General features: G+C 44.9%; 1 protein-coding gene across 2 annotated transcripts in view; it reads left to right on the forward strand.

Annotated features, from left to right (window-relative positions):
* Positions 1–449: 449 nt before the first annotated feature.
* LOC141116936 (Fc receptor-like protein 3) overlaps positions 450–27,263 on the forward strand; it is a 71,487-nt gene continuing 44,673 nt past the window's right edge. For both annotated transcript variants that reach the window (XM_073609445.1, XM_073609447.1), the window contains exons 1-4: positions 450–580; positions 8,453–8,473; positions 18,566–18,832; positions 24,176–24,436. In XM_073609445.1, the coding sequence (XP_073465546.1) occupies positions 550–580; positions 8,453–8,473; positions 18,566–18,832; positions 24,176–24,436 (580 nt within the window). In that variant the 5' untranslated portion in view covers positions 450–549. The remainder of the gene's footprint in view (positions 581–8,452; positions 8,474–18,565; positions 18,833–24,175; positions 24,437–27,263) is intronic.

Consider the following 27,263-nt stretch of genomic DNA (forward strand, 5'->3'; position numbering starts at 1 on the left):
ACGCATGCTCGGAATCAAGCAGAAGGAGCCGCACCGGCTATTGAACTTCCTTTTTCTCGGCTCATCGTATGTCTTGTACGTCACCAAGTTCCCACGTTCGTAATTGTTGGCCAACATTTGTGTGACCGTGTGTATGCAAGACAAGTTGTAGCCAACACCCTTCAAACAAAATTCCATGGTTTTGTTGTCGGAAAGTCCAATCGTGTGTAAGGGGCATTAGGAGGTATTGAAGCCAGGAACCAACATGGCAGCCAATGGTTTTTTAGAAGAGGGTCAAGTGATAGAAGCTCCTATATATTTCTCTGTAAAGATTATCTGAAATAAATACAGTTATCATATATTTTGCTCGAGCATCGCTGAATATACTGGTGGCAGCACACCGATTTCCTCTTTTGTCTAAAAAAGAGTGAACAGAATTTCCACCTCTTGCCAACACATGTTTTTATTGAAAAACCAAACTCAGAGTTTGACTAAAAAGAGGAAGTTGTCATTATTCATTATCTCAGCACAGAGACGAAACTAGGATTATGTTCCCACGGAGCGGTCGCCATGTCTCATCTGACTCCGATCATCTTCATCTGTAAGTGGACGACTTTCATTTTATTTTCCTGGTTGTTGGATGTGATGGGGAAGATTTAGTACAATTTCACTCTATTCAGTGACGTTCTCTTCAATAATAAGTCAGGACGCAGACAGGATAGAAGCAGGGGGGCTGCTTAAAGGAGAAGTCCAGCCTGAGCTTTTTAGGCTGGGCTTCTCCTCTGGGTCACAGGAGTGCCATACGTTTTGCACTCCTATGACCCGTTTTCAGCGGAGATCTATCTGAAGTCCGCTCTCCGTTGACGTCACCAAGATCAGTCGAGGCAGCATGTCATCACGACTTCCAAGTCTGGATCTGCCAGCTGCCTTGATTGATGGCAGTCTCAGCGTCCTAGAGAGCCACTGAGACGCTGAGATGGCCGATCCCCTCTCCTCCAAGGCTCATCGCTCCAATGAGTAGGAACACGTAGAGCAGAAGCATCACTCTTCTCAGGGAGGAGTGAGAACCGAGCCATCAGTGGTGTTCGGTGGCTCGGTTCTCAGTGCAGAGACGCCAGGGGACAGATGCAGCATCAGTATGATGCTCCATCCAAAAGAGTTGAAGTTGTTCTAGCTGCAAAGGGTGGGCCAACTCAATATTGAACCCTACGGACTAAGACTGGGATGCCATTAAAGTTCACGTGCGTGTAAAGGCAGGTGTCCTAATACTTTTGGTAATATGGAGTAGTTACACAGGTTAAAAAAAAAAACTCAAGTCCAATTAGTTCAACCAATAGAAAAAAAGAATAGAATAATTAAACAGAATAACTCCTATACCCACAGTTGATTTAGAGGAAGGCAAAAAACAAACAAACAATAAAGCATGGTCCAAGTTGAAACAGCAAGGGGAAAAATAAAATAAATTCCTCTGTTTTCTTATTACTTATAAATGTTCATATCCAATTTTATCTTGTGCATTCAGGAATGCATCTAGCTCTTCTTTAACCACTTGACCTCCGGAAGGTTTTATCCCCTTCATGATCAGACTATTTTTTGGTCTGATCATGAGCACTGCGTTACCTCAACTGGTAATTGCACGGACATACAACGCTGTACACAAATAAATTGTATATAATTTTTTTTTTTCACACAGATAGAGCTTTTTTTTGTTTATGGTATTTGATCACCACTGTGTTTTTTATTTTTTGCAATATAAATTTAAAAAAAAAAATTTTTCTTCATAAATGTTGTCCAAAATGTATTCTGCTTCATGTTTTTGATAAAAAAAATCCCAATAAGCGTATACAGACTGGTTTGGGTGAAAGTTATAGTGTCTACAAAGTGTGGTGTATATACTGGAACTTTTTTTTTTATATATACTACTAATGACGGTGATCAGTAACTTTTAATGGAACTGTCATAGTGCATCGGGCAACCTGACACTAAGGCTAAGGCAATCAAGGGGTTAAATGTGTGCTTAACAATGTGTAATGTGTGCAGCTTTTACTAACATACAGTATCTCTTTGTTTCTTATCCCTTTGCAGGGATAAGAATTAGAGAGATTGTTCTCTCTGTACAGGGCTCTGTGTTGATTGTCAACACAGGGCTCTGGGTTGTGATTGTACACAGCGGATCAGCAGGTTCCAGCCATGAATCATTGGCTGGGACTTGCTGACAGACTCCTGCAGTGTACAATCACAGCGGGTGTCGGCAGGGTGGGGGGGAGGGGACCATTCATGGCCTAAACCTAGAAGCAGGCAGCAACGCTTTGCACAGACCACCCATCCGCAGTACATTACGGGCAGACGGTCCGTAAGTGGTTAAAACAATCCACTGAGATGACCAGAACTAGTTCCTAAGGGCATCTATTCACTATTTTCACAGCCCTTACTGTGAAACCTTTCCATATGTGGAGGTTAAATCTCTTCCTCCAGATGTAAAGCGTGACCCCTTGTCCTCTGTAATGACCTGAAAGTGAATAACACTACACCAAGTTATAGTGGCGGCTGGTGGTATATTTTTATTTGGGGGGGCGGCAAACAATGCACCCACAGCTCACCCCCCCAGTCGGTCGGGTCAACAGCACCCCCCGCCCCCTCCCCCTGGTTGGTCACCAGCCCCGCACTTACCCCATCTAGGTCGCAGGCAGCGCTTCCTCTGGGGGGGAGGGCAGCGGCTTCCCCTGCGTCTCCTCCTCTTTGGCATCGTGGTGGCTTCCCCCGTGCCTCTCCTCCCTCCTCCTCCCTCTTCCTCCTAGGTGGCTAACAGGATCGCTTCTCATCTAGGCCAATTGGGTGACGGGTCTCAGGACATTGGAATACATGCATTTGGCACTCCAAATGTAGATTAGGGGGTCGGACACATTAAATACCGTGCTTTATGTTGCACTGTGTCTTTGTTGGAGGCAGACATCTTGGTAGAGGCAGGGTTTTGCTTTCTCATATCAGAGCCTCCAGAAAGGAGAACAGAGCAGCAGCACAGAAGTGACATCACCAAATCTTACTCCAAATCAGGTGAGACCAAAAGTCAGAAGCAGCAGTGCCTGAGATCTCACATCGGAGATATACAATGATTAGGCTCCCAAGTATAGGAACAAAATCTTCTGCACGCTTGATGGAGCCCTAGCTGGTGCAGGTAAGAGTTGAGGTCCTTTAGGATGGAAGCTGTATCTCCTGAAGATGGTCCAGCAACAAGAAAAGTTCTCCTTGGCCTTCTTGTGAAAAACTGGGGAAAGTCCCTTTTAACACTGAAGATGAATGCAGAATGGCTAAAATTGAGAAAGGGGTGGAAATAGACTTCAGCAGAATTGAACCCTTGTAGGTGGTGAACCAGTCTGATGAAACAAGTTCTTTTACAGATGGAGGCACTAGATAAGATACTAACAGTATTCCTGTCTGCAGGGAAACATGCTGTAGCAAGAGTCATACAATTTCAGAGCAATAGCAAGACACTAAGCATAGCTCCCAACTGTCCCTGATTTGGAGCAATGTCCCTTTGTCCCTCCTTTCCCCTCATTTGTCCCTCATTTTGGTCTTATCTATATAGTTGTATATAAAATGCACTTTTTATCTTTCAAAAAGTGTTTCCCAGTGCTAAACCTTTCATCTAAATGCAAAATTGCTGCATTTGTAAATGTTAAAAGCCAATATAAAGGAATAGGAGTGGGAAAAAATGCCCTGGTGGATTTAATTAACCTTTTTGTGGGTTAATTCTTCTTTAAGGTGGTGTGCCAGGGTGCATGTCCTTTACCTACATACGTTTGCAAGTAGGTGTCGATCATTCCCATCTCAAAATGTTGGGAGGTATGACTAAGCAGTAGGTCGCAGTACTGAATGGGTTAGAAAGCCTGCATGTGGCAAACTGTGATGCAAGGTATATTAAACTGAAAAAACTGGAAACAACAGAGTCACTTTTAACTTGTGATGGTTTGGGTTATGGAACCCTCTCACCCGGTCTGTAGTCTTAGCAAAGTGAAGGAAGGTCTCCCAGTTGGGGGGCCCCTTGTTCTCTTGGCCCTTCTGTGGTAGAAGTGATGCCAATGAGGATACCACGATCCAATTGCCTGCAGTGTTGACTATCCTGCCTCTCAGCGATGTCAGTGATCTGCAGTCCTTCTTTCTGGCTCTACGATGCGACCCAACCAGGCCTGGGTCCTCCGAGTTCCACACTGCCATCTCACACACGTTCTCACTCTCTCATAGTCTCTTTTCTCTCCCTGAATTTCCCAGGCTGTTGATTATTTAGACTCCCGCCCCTTTGCCAGCTCTTCTGGGAAGTGTAGTGTTCATTCAGCGGGTACAGAAGTCCTGTTATCAGCATACAAGTTTCACAATGCTTTGCTTGGCTATATTGAAGTCTATAATAACTAAACTGCAGAACACTGCCATCTTGTGGTTAATTAACATCCTGCAATCAGTAACAGTGCAGTGTGTTACACTGGAAAACCAGCATTCGTTCAGTACTGATCTGTATAATGTTGGTGGGGGTAGTCCCTACTGTCAGAATGCAATAGAACAAGTGGGGGATTCACCATTTTTTCACTGTTTTTGTCCCTAGTTAAAAGAATGTGTCCCTGTTCCAGCTTTATTAACCACTTTTCGTCCGCCATATAGCAAAGTGGTTTTATTATCCTGACTGGACGTCAAATGATGTCCAGCAGGATAAGCCGCTCGCTCGCTTGGATTTGCAACCAAGTATTAAAAAGTGAAAGTTTGATGAATGATTGTTAATCTGTCCCATTACTTTTGGTCCCTTAAAAAGTGGGAGGCACATATACAAACTGTTGTAATCCCTACACCGTTCACCTGATTTGGATGTAAATACCTTCAAATTAAAGCTGAAAGTCTGCAGTTAAAGCACATCTTGTTCGCTTCATTTCAAATCCATTGTGGTGGTGTATAGAGCCAAAAAGATTAGAATTGTGTCGATGTCCCAACATTTATGGACCTGACTGTAAGTAAGTGCATTGCTCCTCTCAGGGGTCTGAGCAGCCTTTAGGGTGCTACTGGTGCCCCTCAATTTTTCCTATTTCCTATGTTCCCCCTCCTTTCTTCTCTTGATGTCACTTATGCTACTTACTGTTAGGTATCAGCCATCCTCGTGGAGGTGGGTGGACATTAGATGATAACCATGGATTTTCTTGGCCACTTTAATCGAAGAAGAAGAGCAACTGTGACCTTAGAAAACTCTCCAGCCACCCTCTATTAAGCTCGCTCACTGCCCCCCCCCCTCTTTCTTGCCTACACTCTTGGATAAGGGTCTGGTATGGATTTTGAGGGGACCCCAGGCCAAAATTTTATAAAAAAAAACAACGTGGGATCAATGCTACACGTATGGTGGGAATGCTGAAAATCAGGGGGTTTTGGAATAAGATTTTCCAACTCATCCGTAAAGTTACTGGCTACCTAATACCCAACTCATCCATAAAGTTACTGGCTACCTAATACCCAACTCATCCGTAAAGTTACTGGCTACCTAATACCCAGATCTCCATCCTCCGCCTTGCTTAATTTCCCCATCCCAAGAGTACCGAAACACACCCAGAGGCCAATTTCATTCATCTTCCTGGGAGCCAAAATATCTAGAGCTAAAGCATGAAAACAACCCAGATTCTTTCTGGCTGCAACCAAAAGAAAGATTTTGTGGAATATGACCCTAGAAAAAATGGTTAGTACTTTGCTAGATTCTGTTAAAAAGTTTGAGGCAATCTGGGAACCCTGGGCCCGTTACGTGGGTATATCTTTGATTCCAGGGATCCCTGATTCCTAGGGAGTTGGGAGGTCGATTGAGGAGGTTGGTGAACCTGAATTTATCTGTCCTTCTTTTTTCTCCTTTTTTTCCTCTTCTCCTAACACCTTTCTTACATGTGACTGTAGTTTTACTGCATTGGCAATCGTTTCTGTAGACAGATTTAATGCTCATGTCATGCTATATGTACAGAATTGTTTTGCAATTACCTGCACAGAGAACGTGACGTAAGACAACAGTATTTCTGCTTTCTATTTGTTCCCCTATGTGGACCTACACCACTTAGAACATTTTTCTTGAATAGGTCTTCGTAAATATGATTCCCAACTCCTTACTCATGTTGTCAAATGCCTTTATCAGTCATTCTTCGAACGTTTTTATTGTACCGAATGTTGCTTTGCTTTTTTTGACAAATACAATAAAAATTTTCTGAAAGCAAAAAAAAAAAGAACAGCGTGGGGTCCCCTCAAAATCCATACCAGACCCTTATCCGAGCATGCAGGAAAGGGGGGATGATCAAGCTTAATAGGGGGTGGCGGGAGAGTTTCCTAAGGTCAAAGCTGTTGTTCTTAAAGGGGCCAAGAAAACCATGATTATCATCTAATGTCCACCCACCTCCATGAGGATGTCCAATACCTAACAGTAAGTAGCATGAGTGACACCAGGAGGAAAAAAAGGGGAAAGGAGGGGGAACATAGGAGATGGGTAAAACTGAGGGGCACCAGTAGCACCCTAAAGGCTGCTCAGACCCCTGAGAGGAGCATTATCTCCAGAACAGGTTTTCTCATGGGAAGATCTACAATCACCTCCTGCTCTGGTGATAATTCTAAAATGTTGTACAGTAAAACCTTGGTTTGAGAGCGTTTTGCAAGACAAGCAACATTTTTTAATACATTTTGACTTGATATACAAGCGATGCCTTCATATACAAGTAGCGACATGTCATAACTGAGTATAAAAGAGAAGAGAGGCACCTCTAAGTATAGCAATATGGTTACATTTAATGAATGTACAACATTTAGAAACATATTTCTACACTTAGAGGCGCCTGTCTTCCCTTTTATACTCTGGAGCTCCTGCTGGATTTTGCTTCTAATCCCCTTGTGGAGGCTTCCATTTGTAGATGGACATTTTATGGTTACACAACCTGGTCACATTGCTATAATCTTTTTATATGAAATATAAACTGAAGGACCTATGAATAAATGGTTGTGGAATTAATCAATTTCCGTTATATCTTATAGGGCAATTTGCTTTGATATACAAGTGCTTTGGATTACAAGGATGTTTCTGGAACGAATTATGCTTCGCAATCCAAGGTTTTACTGTATTTCCCATCACTTCTTTTCTTAGCGACTATGGTCAAACGTACAAATAGGGGAGTGAAGCTCCCCAGAGGGGACACAGAGAGCAATAAAAAATCAACAGGATGTCTAACCCTTCCACAATTTAACAGCTTCCCGCCCGCCGGCCGTCAAATGACGGCTGGGCGGCGCGGCTCTTGTTCAGGGTGGACGTCATATGATGGCCCTCCAGAACGACCGCTCTCGAGTGCCCGTGGGGGGGGGGGTGCATCACGCCGATTGGTGGTGCGGTGTGTCAATCTGACACACCGCTACACCGATCTCAGTAAAGAGCCTCCCACGGAGGCTCTTTACCATGTGATCAGCCATGTCCAATCATGGCTGATCATGATGTAAACAGGAAGAGCCGTTGATCGGCTTTTCCTCACACACATCTGACAGACGCAAATAGGGGAGAGCCGATCGGCTGCTCTCCTGACAGGGGGGGTCTTTGCTGATTGTTTATCAGCGCAGCCCCCCCTCAGATGCCCACCCAGGACCACCAGGATGCCACCAGGACCACCAGGGATGCCACCCTAGACCACTAGGGAAATGCCAATCAGTGCCCAGGCAGCTGCCAATCAGTGCCCATCCCCAATGCCTGCCAGTGCTATCAGTGATGCCTATCAATGCCATCTATCAGTGCTGCATATTAGTGCCATGTATCAGTGCCCATTAGTGCCATGTATCAGTGCCCAGTAATGCAGCCTATCTGTGCCACCCATAAGTACCCATCAGTGCAGCCTTTCAGTGCCCATCAGTGTCGCCTATCAGTGCCCATCAGTGCCACCCATGAGTGCCCATCAGTGCCACCTATCAATGCCCATTAATGCAGCATATCAGTGCAACCCATCAGTGCCGCCTACCAGTGCCCATCAGTGCCACCTATCAGTGCCACCTCATTGGTGCCACCTCATCGGTACTGCCTTATCAGTGCCCGTCAGTGCCGCCTTATCAGTGCCCATCAGTGAAGAAGAAAACTTACTTACTTACAAAATTTTTTAACAGAAACAAAAGGAAAACATTTTTTTTAAAAAACATTTTTGGTCTTTTTTTATTTGTTTAGCAACAAATAAAAAACGCAGAGGTAATCAAATACCACCAAAAGAAAGCTCTATTTGTGGGAACAAAATGATAAAAATTCTGTTTGGGTACAGTGTTGTATGACAGCGCAATTGTCATTTAAACAGCGACAGCGCTGAAAGCTGAAAATTGGCCTGGGCAGGAAGGGGGTGTAAGTGCCCAGTATTGAAGTAGTTAAAGTATCGTGTTGGTTCATCATTGTGTAACTCTTTATAGCCATTTTATATGTATTTTTTATGCCTCGTCTTTTCTCTTTCAGTTCTGGCAGTGAAGAATGCAGGTCAGTAAACGGAAAGAATCCAAAAATAAGCACCTTGGTTTAGCAACTGAAAGGGTAGTTTATGTGAACGGACGTTGTGATATGTAACTACTAATTCTTAATTGTTACTTTATATTCAATAAAATCTTTTCACAAATAGTTGATTTATATAAATAGATTCCCCTGTGTGCAGGTTGGGAATGTATCTATGCAAACGTTGAGTCTCTGTGAGATCTATTTATAAAAGAATTTACATAACCGTTCAGTGATTCTCTGTACATTGAAGATGTGTGAATTGGACAAAAAAACAAATGTTCTTTCATCTATTTTCTCTTCTGAATGAATGTTATTTTTTAAGGGCAGTTAAAAAAAAAAAACACATTATGGCCACTAGCTGAAGGGGATAGGAAATATATACAGTATCTCACAAAAGTAAGTACACCCCTCACATTCTTGTAAATATTTTCTTTTATCTTTTCATGTGACAACACTGAAGAAATGACACTTGTCTACAATGTAAAGTAGTGAGTGTACATCTTGTATAACAGTGTAAATTTACTGTCCCCTCAAAATAACTCAACACACAGCCATTAATGTCTAAACCGCTGGCAACAAAAGTCAGTACACCCCTAAGTGAAAATGTCCACATTGGGCCCAATTAGCCATTTTCCCTCCCCGGTGTCATGTGACTCGTTGGTGTTACAAGGTCTCAGGTGTGAATGGGGAGCAGGTGTGTTAAATTTGGTGTTATCGCTCTCACTCTCTCATACTGGTCACTGGAAGTTCAACATGTCACCTCATGGCAAAGAACTCTCTGAGGATCTGAAAAAAACTATTGTTGCTCTACATAAAGATGGCCTAGGCGATAAGAAGATTGCCAAGACCCTGAAACTGAGCTGCAGCACGGTGGCCAAGACCATACAGTGGTTTACCAAGACAGGTTCCACTCAGAACAGTATAGTATAGAAAAGAGAACTGCGCTGGAAACAAACCTAACAATATAGCTGCAACTCAAAGTGAAATAAACACAAAATAGCAATAGAAAAAAATAAGCTGCTCTCTTAACCACTTCTGGACCGCCGCATGCCAATATACGTTCTGACTTTGAAGAGGAATATCTTTGTTATGGCAGCAGCTAGCTGCCATAACCCCGGTATCCTCTTCTTCGGCCAGCGGTCCGGTTTCTCATAATAGTGGTCTCTACGGTGGATTCGCCGCAAGATCACTTTTATCGGCGGCCCCCTCTCACCGTGCTCCGGTGCCCTCCGCCACTTACCGGAGCCATCGGCAGTGGCGGAGGCGATCAGATGCTCTTCCTTGATGGGTTTGGAGACGAGTGAGGGGAAGATGGCCCCCATCCGTCTCCATACCATTGCTGGGCGGAAACAACGTCAAAACGTCACTTCCGCCCCTTAGCTCTTAAAGGGCCTTTTTAAAAAAAAAAAAAATTATTGCATTTTAACCCCTTCAATACCGGGCCTATTCTGGCACTCCTCTCCTACATGTAAAAATCATATCTTTTTTGCTAGAAAATTACTCAGAACCCCCAAACTTTATATATATATTTTTTAGCCGGCATCCTAGGGAATAAAATGGCGGTCATTGCAACTTTTTATGTCGCACAGTATTTTTTCAAACTCGTTTTTTTTGGAAAAAAAACAGTTTCATGATTTACAAAATAACAAAACAGTAAAGTTAGCCCAATTTTTTTGTATAATGTGAAAGATGATGTTACGCCAATTAAATAGATACACAACATGTCACGCTTTAAAATTGCGCACACTCATGGAATGACGCCAAACTTCAGTACTTAAAGCAGTTGTATACCCGCAAATTTTTTTTTTTTTTCTACCCCTGTAAAGCAAAAGGCATAATGAGCTAGTATGCACCGCCATAACCCTGGATGGCGGCGGGAAGCACCGGATGGCGGCGGGAAGGGGGGATGTCCCCTCCCGTCACCTGTAAGAACGATCTGCTGCGTTCTGCTGCTGCTATGATCTGCTGCTATGATCATTCTAATGGAACTGCTGCTATGATCATTCTAATGGTGTACAGAATCGCCGCCTGAAAACAAGGATATCTGAATGATTCCTGTAGCTGCAGGCATCATTCAGATATTCCCACTGAAAGTCCAGGACGTCATATGACGTCCTTGGGCTGGAAGTGGTAAATATGAGATCTGATGTCTTTTTGACCCCAGATCTCATATTTAAGAGGTCCTGTCATGCTTTTATTCTATTAGGGATGTTTACATTCCTTGTAATAGGAATAAAAGTGACACAATTTTTTTTTTCAAAGAACAGTGTAAAAATAAAAAAATAAAAGGTAAAATAAATAAGAAAAAAAATGTTTTTAACGCGTCCAGTCCAGTGCAGAAGCGAACGCATACGTTAGTAGTGCCCTCATATGAAAACCGGGGTCTAATCACACATGTGAGGTATCACCGCGATCGGTAGAGCGAGAGCAATAATTCTAGCCCTAGCCCTGGCACTAAACAGTGACCACCGTGGATACCAAACAACCTCCATGTCAATAACAAAAACCACGCATGGGGAAAACAACGACCAACTAAAACAAAATCGGCTGGCCATCCACACTGTGAATGAATACACCTTTACACGGGCTAATTATCCCTCAGAACAGGCCTCGCCATGGTCAACCAAAGAAGTTGAGTGCACGTGCTCAGCATCATATCCAGAGGGTGCCTTTGGGAAATAGACGGATGAGTGCTGCCAGCATTGCTGCAGAGGTTGAAGGGGTGGGGGGTCAGCCTGTCAGTGCTCAGACCATACGCCGCACACTGCATCAAATTGGTCTGCATGGCTGTCGTCCCAGAAGGAAGCCTCTTCTAAAGATGATGCACAAAAAGCTTGCAAACAGTTTGCTCTAGACAAGCAGACTAAGGACATGGATTACTGGAACAATGTCCTGTGGTCTGATAAAACCAAGATAAACTTATTTGGTTCAGATGGTGTCAAGCGTGTTTGACGGCAACCAGGTGAGGAGTACAAGGACAAGTGTGTCTTGCCTACAGTCAAGCATGGTGGTGGGAGTTTCATGGTCTGGGGCTGCTGGCACTGGGGAGCTACAGTTCATTGAGGGAACCATGAATGCCAACATGTACTGTGACATACTGAAGCAGAGCATGATCCCCTCCCTTCAGAGACTGGGCCGCAGGGCAGTATTCCAACATGATAACCACCCCAAACACACCTCCAAGACGACCACTGCCCTACTAGAGAAGCTGAGGGTAAAGGTGATGGACTGGCCAAGCATGTCTCCAGACCTAAACCCTATTGAGCATCTGTGGGGGATCCTCAAAGGGAAGGTGGTGGAGAACAAGGTCTCTTACATCCACCAGCTCCGTGATGTCGTCATGGAGAAGTGGAAGAGGACTCCAGTGGCAACCTGTGAAGCTCTGGTGAACTCCATGCCCAAGAGGGTTAAGACAGTGCTGGAAAATAATGGCGGCCACACAAAATATTGACACTTTGGGCCCAATTTGGACATTTTCACTTAGGGGTGTACTCACTTTTGTTGCCAGCGGTTTAGACATTAATGGCTGTGTGTTGAGTTATTTTGAGGGGACAGCAAATTTACACTGTTATACAAGCTGTACACTCACTATTTTACATTGTAGACAAGTGTCATTTCTTCAGTGTTGTCACCTGAAAAGAGAGAAGAAAATATTTACAAAAATGTGAGGGGTGTACTAACTTTTGTGAGATACTGTATGTCTTTGTAAGAAATACAATATTCGATTTTAGAGAGCGCTAGAGGGAATTAGCAAATAAATGTAAGTTATATCAATTTGCTAATTCCCTCTTTTTTTATTTATTTATTTTTAATTCCGTCTAGAGTTCTCTAAATTTTGAATGTATTTAAGTACAACTAGAATTAGCAGCTTATCTGCATTGATATCATCCTTCTGTAACCCTCTGTACAGCATCACTTAGAACACAAGTGGAAGGGGCAATGCTCTAAAGCAGGGGATCTTCAAACTACGGCCCTCCAGTTGTTCAGGAACTACAATTCCCATCATGCCTAGTCATTTCTGTGAATGGCAGAGTTTTACAATGCCACATGGGATGTGTAGTTCTGCAACAGCTGGAGGGCCATAGTTTGGAGATCCCTGCTTATAGGTCTCCAAACATTTCACTATGTGGGCCACATGGTACATCACAAGTTCCCCCTTACATCAGGGTCCCCATCAGAGTCTCCCCTAAATCAAAGCCAAACTGGGAGTCATCCCTTATATCAGAGCTAAATTTACTAGTCCCCCTTTACATCAAGATCCCAATCAGAGCACCCTTACATCAGAGTCCTCTTTACATCAGGGTTGGGTCCACCTCAGGATTCCTCCTGGCTGTTGAGTTCCCCTTACATCAGAGTGCCTGTCAGAGTCCTTTTTACATAAAGGTCCCCCTGAGAGTCCCCCTTACATTAGGGTTCACTTCAGAAGTTCCCCCCTTACATCACATTCTGCCTTACATTAGGGGCCACCTTAGGGGTCACTTCTTATATCAGATTGCCCCCTTACATCATACTCCCCAACAGAGTCCCCCTTACACCAAAGTCTACCTTAGAAGTCCCCCTATATATTAGAGTCCACCTTAGGAGCCCTCCCTTACATCAGAGCCCCCCTTATATCAAAGTCTATCTTAGGAGCCCCCTATATATATAAAGTCCATTTTACATCAGGGTCCACCTTAGGAGTTCCTCCTTAGATTAGAGTTCCCCATATAACAGGGTCCATCTTAGGAGCCCCCACCCCCATTGCATCAAATTCACCCCTAACATCAGAGCCCCCCTTACCTAAGGGTCCACCTTAGTAGTCCTCCTTTACATCAGAGTCCCACTTTACATCAGAGTCCCTCTTAAATCAGAGTCCCCTTTACATCAGAGTCCCTCTTACATCAGAGTCCACCTTAGGAGCCCTCCCATACAACAGAGTCTCCCTTCCATCAAAGTCTACCTTAGGAGTCCCCCTATATATCAGAGTCCCCTTTATATCAGGGTCCACCTTAGGAGTTCCCTCTTACATGAGAATTCCCCATACAAAAGGGTCCATCTTAGGAGCCCCCCTTACCTTTAGTTACCCCCTAAAATCAGAGTCCCCCTTGCCTCAGTGTCCACCTTAGTAGTCCCCCTTTAAATCAGATTCCCCCTTACATCAGAGTCACCACCAGAGTCCCCCTTACATCAGAATCTACCTTTGTAGCCCTCCCATGCATCAGAGTTCCCATCAGAGTCCACCTTAGGAGCCCCCCTTACATCAGAGTCCCCACCAGGGTACCCTTACATCAGAGTTCACATTTGTAGTCATTTCATACATTAGAGTTCCCATTAGAGTCCACCTTAGGAGCCCCCATTATATTACAGACCCTACCAGAGTCCACCTTAGGAGGCCCCCTTATATTACAGACCCTACCAGAGTCCACCTTATGACCCCCCCTTGTATTACAGACCCTACCAGAGTCCACCTTAGGACCCCACTTATATTACAGACCCTACCAGAATCCACCTTAGGACCCCCCTTATATTACAGACCTTACCAGAGTCCACCTTAGGAGGCCCCCTTATATTACAGACCTTACCAGAGTCCCCCTTAGGACCCCCCCCTTATATTACAGACCCTACCAGAGTCCACCTTAGGAGCCCCCTTATATTACAGACCCTACCAGAGTCCACCTTAGGAGGCCCCCTTATATTACAGACCCTACCAGAGTCCACCTTAGGAGGCCCCCTTATATTACAGACCCTACCAGAGTCCACCTTATGACCCCCCCTTATATTACAGACCTTACCAGAGTCCACCTTAGGACCCCCCCTTATATTACAGACCCTACCAGAGTCCACCTTAGGACCCCCCTTATGTTACAGACCCTACCAGAGTCCACCTTGGGAGGCCCCCTTATATTACAGACCCTACCAGAATACACCTTAGCAGCCCTCCTTATATTACAGACCCTACCAGAGTCCACCTTGGGAGGCCCTCTTATATTACAGACCCTACCAGAGTCCACCTTAGGAGGCCCCCTTATATTACAGACCCTACCAGAGTCCACCTTAGGAGCCCCCTTATATTACAGACCCTACCAGAATCCACCTTAGGAGCCCCCCTTATATTAAAGGTCCACTCTAGGAGTCCCCCTTATATTACAGACCCTACCAGAGTCCACCTTAAGAGGCCCCCTTATATTACAGACCCTACCAGAGTCCACCTTAAGAGGCCCCCTTATATTACAGACCCTACCAGAGTCCACCTTGGGAGGCCCTCTTATATTACAGACCCTACCAGAGTCCACCTTAGGAGGCCCCCTTATATTACAGACCCTACCAGAGTCCACCTTAGGAGCCCCCCTTATATTACAGACCCTACCAGAGTCCACCTTAGGAGGCCCCCTTATATTACAGACCCTACCAGAGTCCACCTTAGGAATCCCCTTATATTACAGACCCTACCAGAATACACCTTAGGAGCCCCCCTTATATTACAGGTCCACCTTAGGAGCCCCCCTTATATTACAGACCCTACCAGAGTCTACCTTAGGAGCCCCCCCCCCTTATATTACAAACACTACCAGAGTCCACCTTAGGAGGCCCGCATGAATCAGAGTCCCCCTTACATCAAAAGTCCCCATCAGAATCTACCATAGGAGTCCTCCCCTACATCAGAAGCCACCTCACGAGTCCCCCTTAGATCACATTCCCTATCAGTGGTCTGTCCTTACATTGGACGGAGGAAGTTCCATCCTAGTGCTGGGACAAACATGTCATTGGTTTCTAATATATCAGCAGTTCTGGTAACTGACTGCCTTGGGGAAAGAAAACATATGCTTGGAACTTGACACTAGCTGCAGGTCGGGTTGCCACCTGTCCAGGATTCATCTGGACAGTTTGGGTTTTGAATCATGTGTCCGGGTTTCAGTCCATCTGAGTGCTGCTGCTTATTCATTGCCCAATCAGGGGCTGAGCTGCGTCCCTGGCCTGTTTCTATAGCACAAGTTTGTAGGTAGGTCCAGAACCTGGCTGAGCTTGTCTTGCAGGGGAGCCTGGATCACAAGCCTGGCTGAGGAATTTGCCTTGAGTTTAGCTTTAATTGGATGCATGATGTAAATAAAATGTAGCAGTTCAATATATAAATGATAAATATAATTCAATAGCTTGGGATCAGATTGCTCCAGTGGATTACACACCATCAAAATACTGTACATGCCATTCATGAGTGGGGTGATTTTTTTGAGTAGGTGAAGACCATTCCCAATAATGACATAACGTGATACCCGATTTCTCCTTTTGAAAATACTGTGTGCCTGGCTGCTGTGTTAATGCTACTGCAATGATAGCCATGATCTTCTGGGTTCCGTGCCAAGTGGCTTCCACTCTGCACACTGACCACAGAGCGACGATCGTTTGCTGTGCTGCCATTCACAGAACACTTTGTATTTTTTTTTAATTAATAAAAGGCACTCTTTAATTGGACAATGTGGAAAAGAGGGGCAGTAACATTACAATCGCCACCTCATCCAATCACCACTCTTTTATTTATTGAAAAAATATGGGGTGTTCTATAAATGTCAGAAATGCTGAATGAGTGACCCCCAGTGGTCAGTATGCAGTTGGGCAGCCTGACCTGGAAGATAGTGGTGATCATGGTCACTGTGGTAGTCTTAACTACTTCAGTGATTGTCGGTTCCCCCAGTGATCCCTCAGATACACTATATTACCAGAAGTTTTGGGACGCCTGCCTTTACACGCACATGAACTTTAATGGCATCCCAGTCTTAGTCCGTAGGGTTCAATATTGAGTTGGCCCACCCTTTGCAGCTGTAACAACTTCAACTCTTCTGGGAAGGCCGTCCACAAGGTTTAGGAGTGTGTCTATGGGAATGTTTGACCATTCTTCCACAAGCGCATTTGTGAGGTCAGGCACTGATGTTGGACGAGAAGGTCTGGCTCACAGTCTCCACTCTAATTCATCCTAAAGGTGTTTTATCGGGGTGAGGTCAGCACTCTGTGCAGGCCAGTGAAGTTCCTCCACCCCAAACTCGCTCATCCATGTTTTTATGGACTTTGCTTTGTGCACTGGTCGAAATCATTTGGTGGAGGGGGGATTATGGTGTGGGGGTGTTTTTCAGGGGTTGGGCTTGGCCCCTTAGTTCCAGTGAAGGGAACTCTTATGGGGCGTACACACGGTCGGACTTTTTGGCTACAAAAGTCCGACAGACTTTCGACGGACTTTTGGCGGACTTGCGGCTGACTTTCTAACGAACGGACTTGCCTACACACGATCACACCAAAGTCCGACAGATTTATACGTGATGACGTACACCGGACTAAAATAAGGAAGTTGATAGCCAGTAGCCAATAGCTGCCCTAGCGTCGATTTTTTTCCGTCAGACTAGCATACAGACAAGCGGATTTCTGGGTCCGGCGAAGTTACGACGTAAAGATTTGAAGCATGTCCCAAATCTAAAATCCGTCAGATTTGCGACTGGAAAAGTCCGCTGAAAGTCCGGGGAAGCCCACACACGATCGGATTGTCCGCCGGATTTGGTCCGTCGGCGTCCTTCGCACTTTTTCAGCCGAAAAGTCCGACAGTGTGTACGCCCCATTAAGGTGTCAGCATACCAAGACATTTTGGACAATTTCATGCTCCCAACTTTGTGAGAACAGTTTGGGGATGGCCTCTTCCTGTTCCAACATGACTGCATACCAATGCACAAAGCAAGGTCCATAAAGACATGGACTTGGATGAGCGAGTTTGGGGTGGAGGAACTTGACTGGCCTGCACCGAGTCCTGAACTCAACCCGATAGAACACCTTTGTGATGAATTAGAGTGGAGACTGCAAGCCAGGCCTTCTCATACAACATCAGTGCCTGACCTCACAGATGTGCTTCTGGAAGAATGGTCAACCATTCCCATAGACACACTCCTAAACCTTGTGGATGGCCTTCATAGAAGACCTGAAGCTGTTATAGCTGCAAAGGGTGGGCCAACTCAATATTGAACCCTACGGACTAAAGGCCCATACACAGGATACAAAAATTGGAAGTTAAATTTCGTCTGACGAACGATCTGCTGATTTTCGGATCGACAGCCAATTCCGATTTTTTTGTCCAACAAAAGCTGGATGTGCAGACTTTAAAATTTTTGTTGCACGTGACCTCAACGTCCGATTTTTGTTTAACCGCTTGCCGACCAGCGCACGATGACGTACATCGGCACAATGGCACCGCTGCGTAAATAGGGGTACCTGTACATCCCCTTTAAGACGCGGCCCTGTGGGCGCGCACGCCGCTGGCTGGGTGCACGCGTGCGCCTGCCATGTACTCAGTGAGCATGCCCGCGGGTCCATGCTCAGAAACAAAAGAATACATACAAAACTATTCAACACATGACATCACTTCTAAAGTTATATTCTGCCGTACGAGAATTTTCGTATTGGGGAGTAACCTCTTCACTTTTGATATGAGACTAGCATGCAAAAAAAAAAAAGACGGGCGAACGGTCGTCTAAAAATCTGATCGTGTGTATGAGGCTTAAGACTGAGATGCCATTAAAGTTCATATTCATGTAAAGGCAGGTGTCCCAATACTTTTGGCAAAATAGTGTTTATGATATGCAATGCATACTCACATTGGTGAACCAATGTGACTATGCAATTGAATTCATACCTAGAAGTCAGGTTTAAAGGTGACCTGGCATCAGCCTCTTGCAATCCCTGTTCAGCAAGTCTGGAGTGTGAGAGGAAGAGACAGCACAAGGAGCCAATCAGTTCATGCACTGGTTGGATGAGAGAGCAAAGTGATAGAGAGGTACACTTGTCACTGTGCTACTCCTCCTTTCACTGTCCAGTCACATGCTGGGGGTGGGTCCAGGATGACGTGACCTGGGCTCAGAGGAAGTGGGCTGAATGATGCTGGCCATCACACTGAGCACATCTAGTGACAGAAAAAACAATTATTGCTGGGTAGAGCTCTGAACTGAAAAATTAACAAAAACTGTTAATTTAATGTTACCTTTCCATCTGATAATCATTTTCTATCTTGTTTATTTTGTTTGGAGTTCTGCTTTAACTGACAATTTACATTGTACTGTGTTGTAGATGCTTCAGTAAGACCCATAGTGACACTAGACCCTAACTGGAACCCGGTATATAGCGGAGATAAAGTGACCCTGTCATGTATGGTGGGCTCACCAAAATCAGGAAAACATCTAATGAATGATTACGAATGGTATAAAGATGGGAGGTTTCACATTTATGGAGAGAAGAAAGAATTTACTGCCAAATTTTCAGATATTGGAGCCTATAAGTGTTCATATAAAAGAGGCACGCATAGTGTTCCTGTACAACTCCGTGTAATAGACCAAGGTGAGTTTTTATTTACTAATTTGACAATAAATTGTATATCGAGCCAAAACTTTTTTTTATAATGACTAATAATGACTTATAATGACTCATTTATATAACTTTTAATATAAATGTGCTTATATTGGATGGGAGGGAACAAACATTTACAGACACCGCGGCGTTGATTTACTAGGAGAGTAGAGGTTGCTTGTGTTGCAAAGTTGGGATTGGCAAATAAGGTAAATCTGGGGGTCACTTTAAATATTCAATTACGTGCAACAAAAATGAAAGGAACAAGATTTTTATTTGCATGTAAATGGGACTGAGCACAGCTTTGCTTTATTTATTAGGTAGGTGAATATTCACTTTAGTAAATAAACAGTCTCGCTTCCAGGGAGAAAATGATGGGTCCGGGGAAAATATCTTATGGGAGCTCCCCATTTTTTTTAATATAACATGTGGACAGGTGTAGTGCAGCCAGGGCTGGGACAAGGGGACAATGGTAACAGCAACTGTGAGCGCAAGGTACAGTGTAGTAGAAAGGGGCCGGGACAAGGGGTGGGCAGGAGAGGCAGCTGCCCCAGAGCGTAGAGCAGCAAAGGGGCAAACAGTAGATGCTGGGTGGTACATCCATTATATGGCATGTGGGGAAGGCGGGGTGCAGTTCTGGATCCTTGCCCAAGGCTCTGAGCGACCATGTACCTGCATGGGTGGCACCATAGACGGCCACTGTCCAGAGGGGGTTGAGGTCAAAGTGGTTGGTCCCCCCCCCCCCCCCCGAGGCCTCTGTAGGTCTCTTTAGGGGAGCAACTGTCTTTTTGGATGCTGCTGTCCTGGTTGACCCAGCAGCTATGTTTAAGGATGGGCAGTGCTTATAAAAAGTGCGTAGGTTAAGGACAGAACCCTTGCTGGCTAGGGACCAACAGAGTAGTGTAGGGACAGGTTCCAGAGGAGGAGGGACACAGCAGGGACTGGCTCTGTGTATCTACAACATCTTTCCTGTGAAGTGCTCAGTTTTTTGGTCACCTTTCCAGTCGCTTCCCCAACCAGATTATGTCGGTGTCTCCAGTGTGCACATACTCCCTATCTGGTTGTTGTGCATGTTCTGGGCTGGTCTGGCCATATTTACAGAGTATGCTGTTTTCACTCTGCATTGCTACATTAATACACTCTGTTGCATCAATCAGTCTCCATGTGAGTTTTCTTCCCCTGCAGGGCCTCACACCTAGCAAGGTTCCTCAGGGGCAGGGTGGTTTATTCAGTTCCTGCCTTCAGTTCCCAAAGCAGACTCCTACTGTCTGCTCTAGGGTGTATGGATGGCAGGTTTGAAACCCCACTAAGCCACCCCCCTGGTCCACCTCAGTTCTGACTCCTCAGCTCAGCCAAGAGCTACTTACATTGCAGAGCCCTGCAGTCATCTCTTGGTTCAATGCTTAGGCTCCAAAATTCCAACTCTACACCTGGAGACCATTAGACATGGTGACTCAGGTCACTTGAGGCATGTACTGTTGAGGAACCCTCTTCTCACTGCCGGGAGGGTGACCTCTTCCCTGACTACCACCAGCTCCCAACCCAAAGAGGGTTTATACCATGTACCTTTTTATTCAGGACTTTGATACTCCCACCAGTGGGTTTACAGTGATAGAGTACAGTACACTATTATCAAATGTTAGAAATATTCTCATCTGATCATGATGAATTAATAATTAATCGATCTGTGTTTGCCCGAACACTTTGCTAACATTCCAAAGGTTTAGGATCGCTGTGTGTCAATCTTTTTGCCAAGGAGAAACCCATTAAAGCTGAACTCCAGGTATGGGTTTCTATGCATGGTTGGTGCCAAATCTCGATTCAACCCACCAGCCCAAACATAAGCCTATAAAACTGTGGCGAAATAGCCTCATTAGCATTCTTGTTCAAAAATACAGGCTGGATAAGGAAAATATGCTGCCATGGATAGGTAACTGTGATAGACCCAACCAGGACAGGAGCTTTTGGAGGAGACCGCAGGGTGGCCTCTTGCCTACTGACTATGGACCCTGGCTTTTGAGGGGGCTTTATTCTTTGATTGGTGAGTGCCTGGGAGACCTCTGGAGTGGTTTTATTTCAGATTCTAGTCCATGTCCCCCCGAAACACACAGACTCTGAGCACTGGAGGACCTGGATACAGATTTGGGGCATCTATGCTCAAATTAGCATTGACTGCTTCAACCCCCCTCCTAGACACAGAGCAGATGTTAATATAATCAGCTCAAAACAACCTGATGCTGGGACCTCCTGCTATAATCTGTTTACTGAGGAGTCTCTCTCTCATGGTATAATTTCCTCATTCTGTGCCTCCCAGTTGTGAATTGGAATTGTTATTTGAGTCACCTTTTGTTACTGTCTGTCTGCTAATCCTTCTAGAGATTTGGACTAGGTCTTACTTACTGAGTCTTACTGTGAAACTGGTGCCAAATGGTCTGGACACCTAGGCTTGTTTAAGTGACTAATGGTTGATTAGCATACTGTTTATGTTACTGGGATAAAGCTCTTACCTGGTATATATTCGATGTGAACTTACAATAAAGTCAGTTCCAGCTTGCACCTAAGTTAGTGTTGTCTAGATCTTGGGTGCAATATTCAGCTATAATACCTGGTTCCTGGTTCCAGAATGTAGGAAGCTTTATCTGAAGGAGGCACCCAAGAGGGTTGCCAAGTGGGCCATCACATTTGGTGGCAGCGGTGGGATGCTTCCTCTTGTCTAGGCACACCCAAACCACCACCAGGACCCTCCTCACCTATAGCGGATGGAACATCACTATGCCAGCCTCAAGCGCAGCACCTTGAAGGATCTTCTGAAAGTCTGTGGAAAAGTTGCCAGCAATAAATCCAAAGAATAGAGCCCCCTCAAAAGTCAGGGCCCATAGTCAGTAGGCAAGAGGCCACCTTGCAGTCCTCTCCAAAATCCCCTGTCCTGGCTGGGTCTGTCACAGTAACTATCAAGTGTCAGGATCTTTTTTGTGCTCCTGCTCCTCATTTCAGCATCCGGGTGTTGGCTGTTGCATTCTCCCTGTTTGTGTCCACCTGCAAGGTGATTGATATGGTCAATCACCTGTTATAAGCAAACCGAAGACTCTATCCCTTGCTTGTGAAAGAGACAATATACCTTTGTTCCTGTTCAAGCCACCCGTTTGTCTGCCCTGCTTCACTAGTCGGGATTTCCCTGTGTATGACCTGGATCAGATATTGGCCTATTCCCTGAACTCAGCCTACCTTTTACCTGGACTATCATAAAACCACGCTATCTTTCTGCTAACTGCAAGTAGTCTATTCGCATCTGCCCTGGTGTGGTGGCCAGGCATTATAGCATTGTGTATAAGTCCTGGGGGCAAACAAGAACCGGTAGGCCTGCTTGCCGTAAGGGAAAGGGGGCTACTATAGGTGAAGCACACAGTAGCTTGCTATAGTGTCTGACCACCTGCGTTGGGGTAGACGTGACATTCGTGACATCTATCTATCTATCTATCTATCTATCTATCTATCTATCTATATAGATGAAATATTTGCTACCTTCACTCCCAATCACAGAAAAATAAAATATATGGTCTGATACATCCAGTGATGTGCCTCTATCCCTACATAAACATAACTAAAACAAAAACATATGTTTGCCCTGGGACTTTAAAGGGGTTGTAAAGGTAAACGTTTTTTCACCTTAATGCATTCTATGCATTAAGGTGAAAAAACTTCTGACAATACCCCCCCCCCCCAGCCCCCCCATTTTACTTACCTGACCCCTCGAAAGTCCCGCGCTTGCCTCCGACATCCTCTTCGTTGATCAGCCTGGCCGCTGATTGGCTAGAGTGGATGGATTTAAAGCAGCGCAGTCATTGGCTCATGCTGCTGTCAATCACATCAAATGACGCGGCGCCCCGGGGGCGGGGCCTAGTGATACAGTGGGCGGCTATGCCCACCGGCTGTATCACGGGAGCGTGCCCACAAGAACTCACCACCATGAGAGGGAGCTTGCATGAAGGTGATTAGTTCTTGCGGGGAGGAGCTGAAACAGCCGCCGAGGGACCCCAGAAGATCAGGTTTGGGGCCACTCTGTGCAAAACGAGCTGCACAGTGGAGGTAAGTATAACATGTTTGTTATTTAAAAAAAAAAAAAAATTATCTTTAGTGTTCCTTTAAATGAGGTACAACACACATATCCACTAAATACATGATGTACACATTTATTAAAGAATAAATATAATTCTCATTACTTTGTATGAAAAGCAGATAAAATATTGTCAAGCTGGTTTGTAACAATTCCATGATGAATTTCATACAGGATAAAAATGTTTCAGGTATTGATATATGATAAACTTGAAAACTGCATCCTAAAAACTCGACACGCATTTCGTGAATCCGTTTACTTCTTCAGGAATAGCTGCACATAGAAATATATCTTAAAAAGTAGAACATCAATTTAAAGTACATAGCACGACTGGTAAATAAATAGTAGGTATGCCTCTTAGCAGCACAGTTTACAATGTATCTGGCTTCCACTATTACATTGTTGCTTTTTTCTTCACCTTATTCTGACTGACATCACTTGTTAGATTTAGGTATATACTATTAGGCACATTTTTTTCTTTCACAGACATTATTTTAGGTTATATCACGGATCAAATACATCTTCACTTTACCCACGTTATATACCTAGCCTCTGTTTGTCCCCCTGGGTCCATGCGGTTCCACTTTCACTGTTGCCGGGTCAGACGTCCCTGGAAGGTCACCATTGGGAAATAGTGCTATATGTACCTTATTGTAGCTGATTTGTAAGTGTTGGATCCCTGGGGTGGCCCTTGGGGGGTTGTGTAAGTGATACTATTTACTTACCAGTCGTGCTATGTACTTTAAATTGATGTTCTACTTTACAGATATATTTTTATGTGCGTCTATCCTGAAGAAGTGAAGAGATTCACGAAACCCGTCAAGTATTTAGAATGCATTTTTCAACGTATATATATCGATACTTGGAATATTTTTATCCTGTATGAAAGGTATCATTGAATTGTTACAAATCGGCTTGATAATATTTCATCTCCTTTTCATGCAATGTAATGGGAATTGTATTTATTCATTACTGAATTTGTACATCATGTATTTAGTGCCGATGTGTGTTGCACCTCATTTACAGTCCCAGGACAAACCTATGATTTTTTAGATGCTTCACTCCCAATCACTCAGTGGCGTCACTAGGGTTGGTGTTACCCGGTGCTATAAAAACCCCCCTGCACCCCCATAGTGACACCACTGCAGTCACCGTTTGATCATTAAATGTGCAGTTCTTCGATTACATCTCTTTTACAATTTTATTGGTTGGTTTTATAGAATACCTCATCCTGCAGACCCCACCTGCCGTAGTAGAAGGTGATCACCTGAGTCTGAGATGTCACAGTAGGGACAAATACAAAACCGATAAAGAGACTACCTTTTACAAGGATGATGAGAAATGGGTCATCACAGATGACATCTTACACATTCCAAATGTCACCACGGCTGCAACTGGAAAATACAAATGTCACAAATATTTGAAAATTGATTATAAGACTAATAAATGGATATCTGCTGAAGAATATGTTACTGTTGAAGGTATACTGTATATTCATTTGTGTTTTTGAATCTCTGTCCAAAAAACTTCTCTGTTTTTGATTTTTTCTTTACTTTACATTTTTATGTAATAGCATCATGGCAGATACAACTGAGCCAGTCACATCAAACTCTGCACCTGAGGAGCTTACACTCTAATGCCCCCTGCACAGTCACACACTATTATTATTATACATTTATATAGCTCTGACATACACCACAGTGCTGTACAGAGAACACTGAGCCAGTCACATCAGTCTCTGAACCAGAGGAGCTTACACTCCCATGTTCTTGGTATCAGTGGGATAAAATAAGCCCCGCTCGTAGAGTCAGTAAGAGTAAGTATAACTATTTTGGATGGAGTAGAGAGGGATTAGACCCCCTGACAGTTTTTATTGCTGTCAGTGTCTCCATTAGGCATATTCCCCTTCTCTATCTGTCCTGTTTATCGTTATCATTGAAAGTAAAAGAAAATCCCACATTTTGGGTTGTCCCCAGAAAAGTAATAGAGCAGATATCTTGCAATGGGGACACTAGTTCTGGTGATCTGGGGGTCCCTAAGGAATTCCCTTAATTTGCAGGGATTTTCTCTTGCTTCCTGTTTTTCTATGGGACCACATCTCCACAATGGGACACAGATGGCAAAAAAAAAATCTGACAGGGCTTATTACCTTCCCTTGCTCTATCCAAAATTAAAAGAAAGTCGTGCCTAAAGTTCTAATTTAACCCTAATGTGTTTGTGTCAGTTGATGGATGCAAGGTTAACCCCAAATTGTTGGTGTCAGTGGAAACAAGATCAGCTCAAATTGTTGGTGTCATTGAGAGCAAGGTTATCTCAAATCATTGGTGTCAGTGAGGGCAAGGTTAAACCAAATTGTTGGTGTCAAGGGAAGCAATATTTATCTAAAATCATTGGTTTCAGTGGGAGTAAGGTTTGCCCAAATCATTGGTGTCAGTGAGAGCAAGGTTACCCCAAATAATCGATTTCAGTGGGAACAAGGTTGGTCCAACTTGTTGGTGTCAATGGAAACAAGGTTTTCCAAAATTGGTGTCACTGAGAACAAGGTTAACCATAAATCATTGGTTTCAGTGGGAGTAAGGTTAGCCCGAATTATTGATGTTAGTGAGATCAAAGTTAACCAGAGGCGTTGCTAGGGGGGTGCGGGGGGTGCGGCCCGCACCGGGTGACACCCGCTAAAGGGGTGACACCATCCCGACGGTGTGGAAAGCACTGGTATTTTTTTTTTTTTTAATCAGCTGACCTGTCCCGATCATCACCCCGCACTCCGCAGCCTGGTTGAAACACACACCTCCAGCGCCGTGGCGGCGCTTGGTATGTCAGTGTGAGTGTGAGCGTGCTGCGTGTCGTCCTTCTTCCTCCTCCTACTGAGCCAGCCTGAGCCTGTCACATCTCATCTCTCACACTGCACTGCAGAGTGAGTGATTACGTCACTGACTGTCTTACACACACACCATCTCCGCCTGGGCGGCGCGCTGCCCTCCGCTCTCCGCTCTTCTCTCCAGACCCCAGCCAGCTGCTGCCAGATTCGGAACAGGAGGGGGGTGTGTGTGGAGGGGGTTGTTGTGTCCTGGTATCCTCCACTGGCCCGAGCTCAAGGGGTGAGGTGAGGCCGACTCCGAGGGGGTAGGGTGGTTGCCATGGTACCGACACGCCACCAAAGAGCTGGTGTGGGAGGACTCTCACTGTCTGGCGCCCTGGCTGACCTGTGCTGTGTGCAAGTATGATAAGGAAGGGGGGGGGGTGCAAGGTGGTCTGCTAGACACAGCTATAGTTAATATATATATAGTGTAATATAGCTGGTCCAGACGCCCCCCCCCCCCCCCCACCAGCTCACTCAGCTACTGTGCCTATTAATATCTAATATAATATATCTGTGTCCAGTAGCACCCCCCCCCTTATCAGACAGACAACACTCACTATATTATATTAGCTGACTGAGCCACCCCCACCCTGAGCTGGTCTGATGATGATGGGGGGGTGCTGCTGGACACAGATATATTATATTAGATATAGGCACAGTAGCTGAGTGACACACCCACCCACCCTGACTGAGCTGGTCTCATGGGGGGGTGCTGTGTCCACAGTCACCAGGTACTGAGCGGAGCCGCCCTAAGCTGGTCTGATAAGGGGGGGTGTCTACAGACCACAGCATAGGTGTAGTCAGACAGTGACCCACACCCACATCAGATCCATCCAGCAAGCAACACGCCGTGTCAGCAGATTACAGCATCTTCCCTGTGGTCATCAGATCCGGTCCAGCAAGCAATACGCTGTGTCAGCAGGTCAGTTCCAAAATGCAAATCAAATCATCAATGCCAATGATGCCATTATCTGCTGTCCCCGGGGTCAGACCCAAACCAGAGATCACCACACAGTGGATCGGATCTGTCCCTGGGGACAGCAGATAATGAAAAGTGTGGGGGCAGAGCTGCGATGACGTCACTCATCATGTTGGAGCCCTCGGTTAGGCCCCTTTCACACTGGGGCGGTGGGGGGGGTGATACCATGTTATACCGCACCAGGTGACACCAACCCTAGTGACGCCACTGAAGTTAACCCCAAATCATTGGTGTCAGAAAGAGCGAGGTTATCTCAAATAATTGATTTCAGTGGGAACAAGGTTAGTCCAAATTGTTGGTGTCAGTGGAAGCAAGGTTTGCTCAAATTGTTGGTGTCAATGGAAGCAAGTTTTGCCCAAATTGTTGGTGTCAGTGGATTCAACGTGTGCCCAAATTGTTGGTGTCAGTGAAAAATAAGGGAACTTTAAATCATTGGATTTCGGTGAAAGCAAGGTTAGCTCAAGTTATT

This window comes from Aquarana catesbeiana, linkage group LG13, assembly GCF_042186555.1.
Source record: "Aquarana catesbeiana isolate 2022-GZ linkage group LG13, ASM4218655v1, whole genome shotgun sequence".
In the NCBI taxonomy this organism is placed as follows: Eukaryota; Metazoa; Chordata; class Amphibia; order Anura; family Ranidae; genus Aquarana; species Aquarana catesbeiana.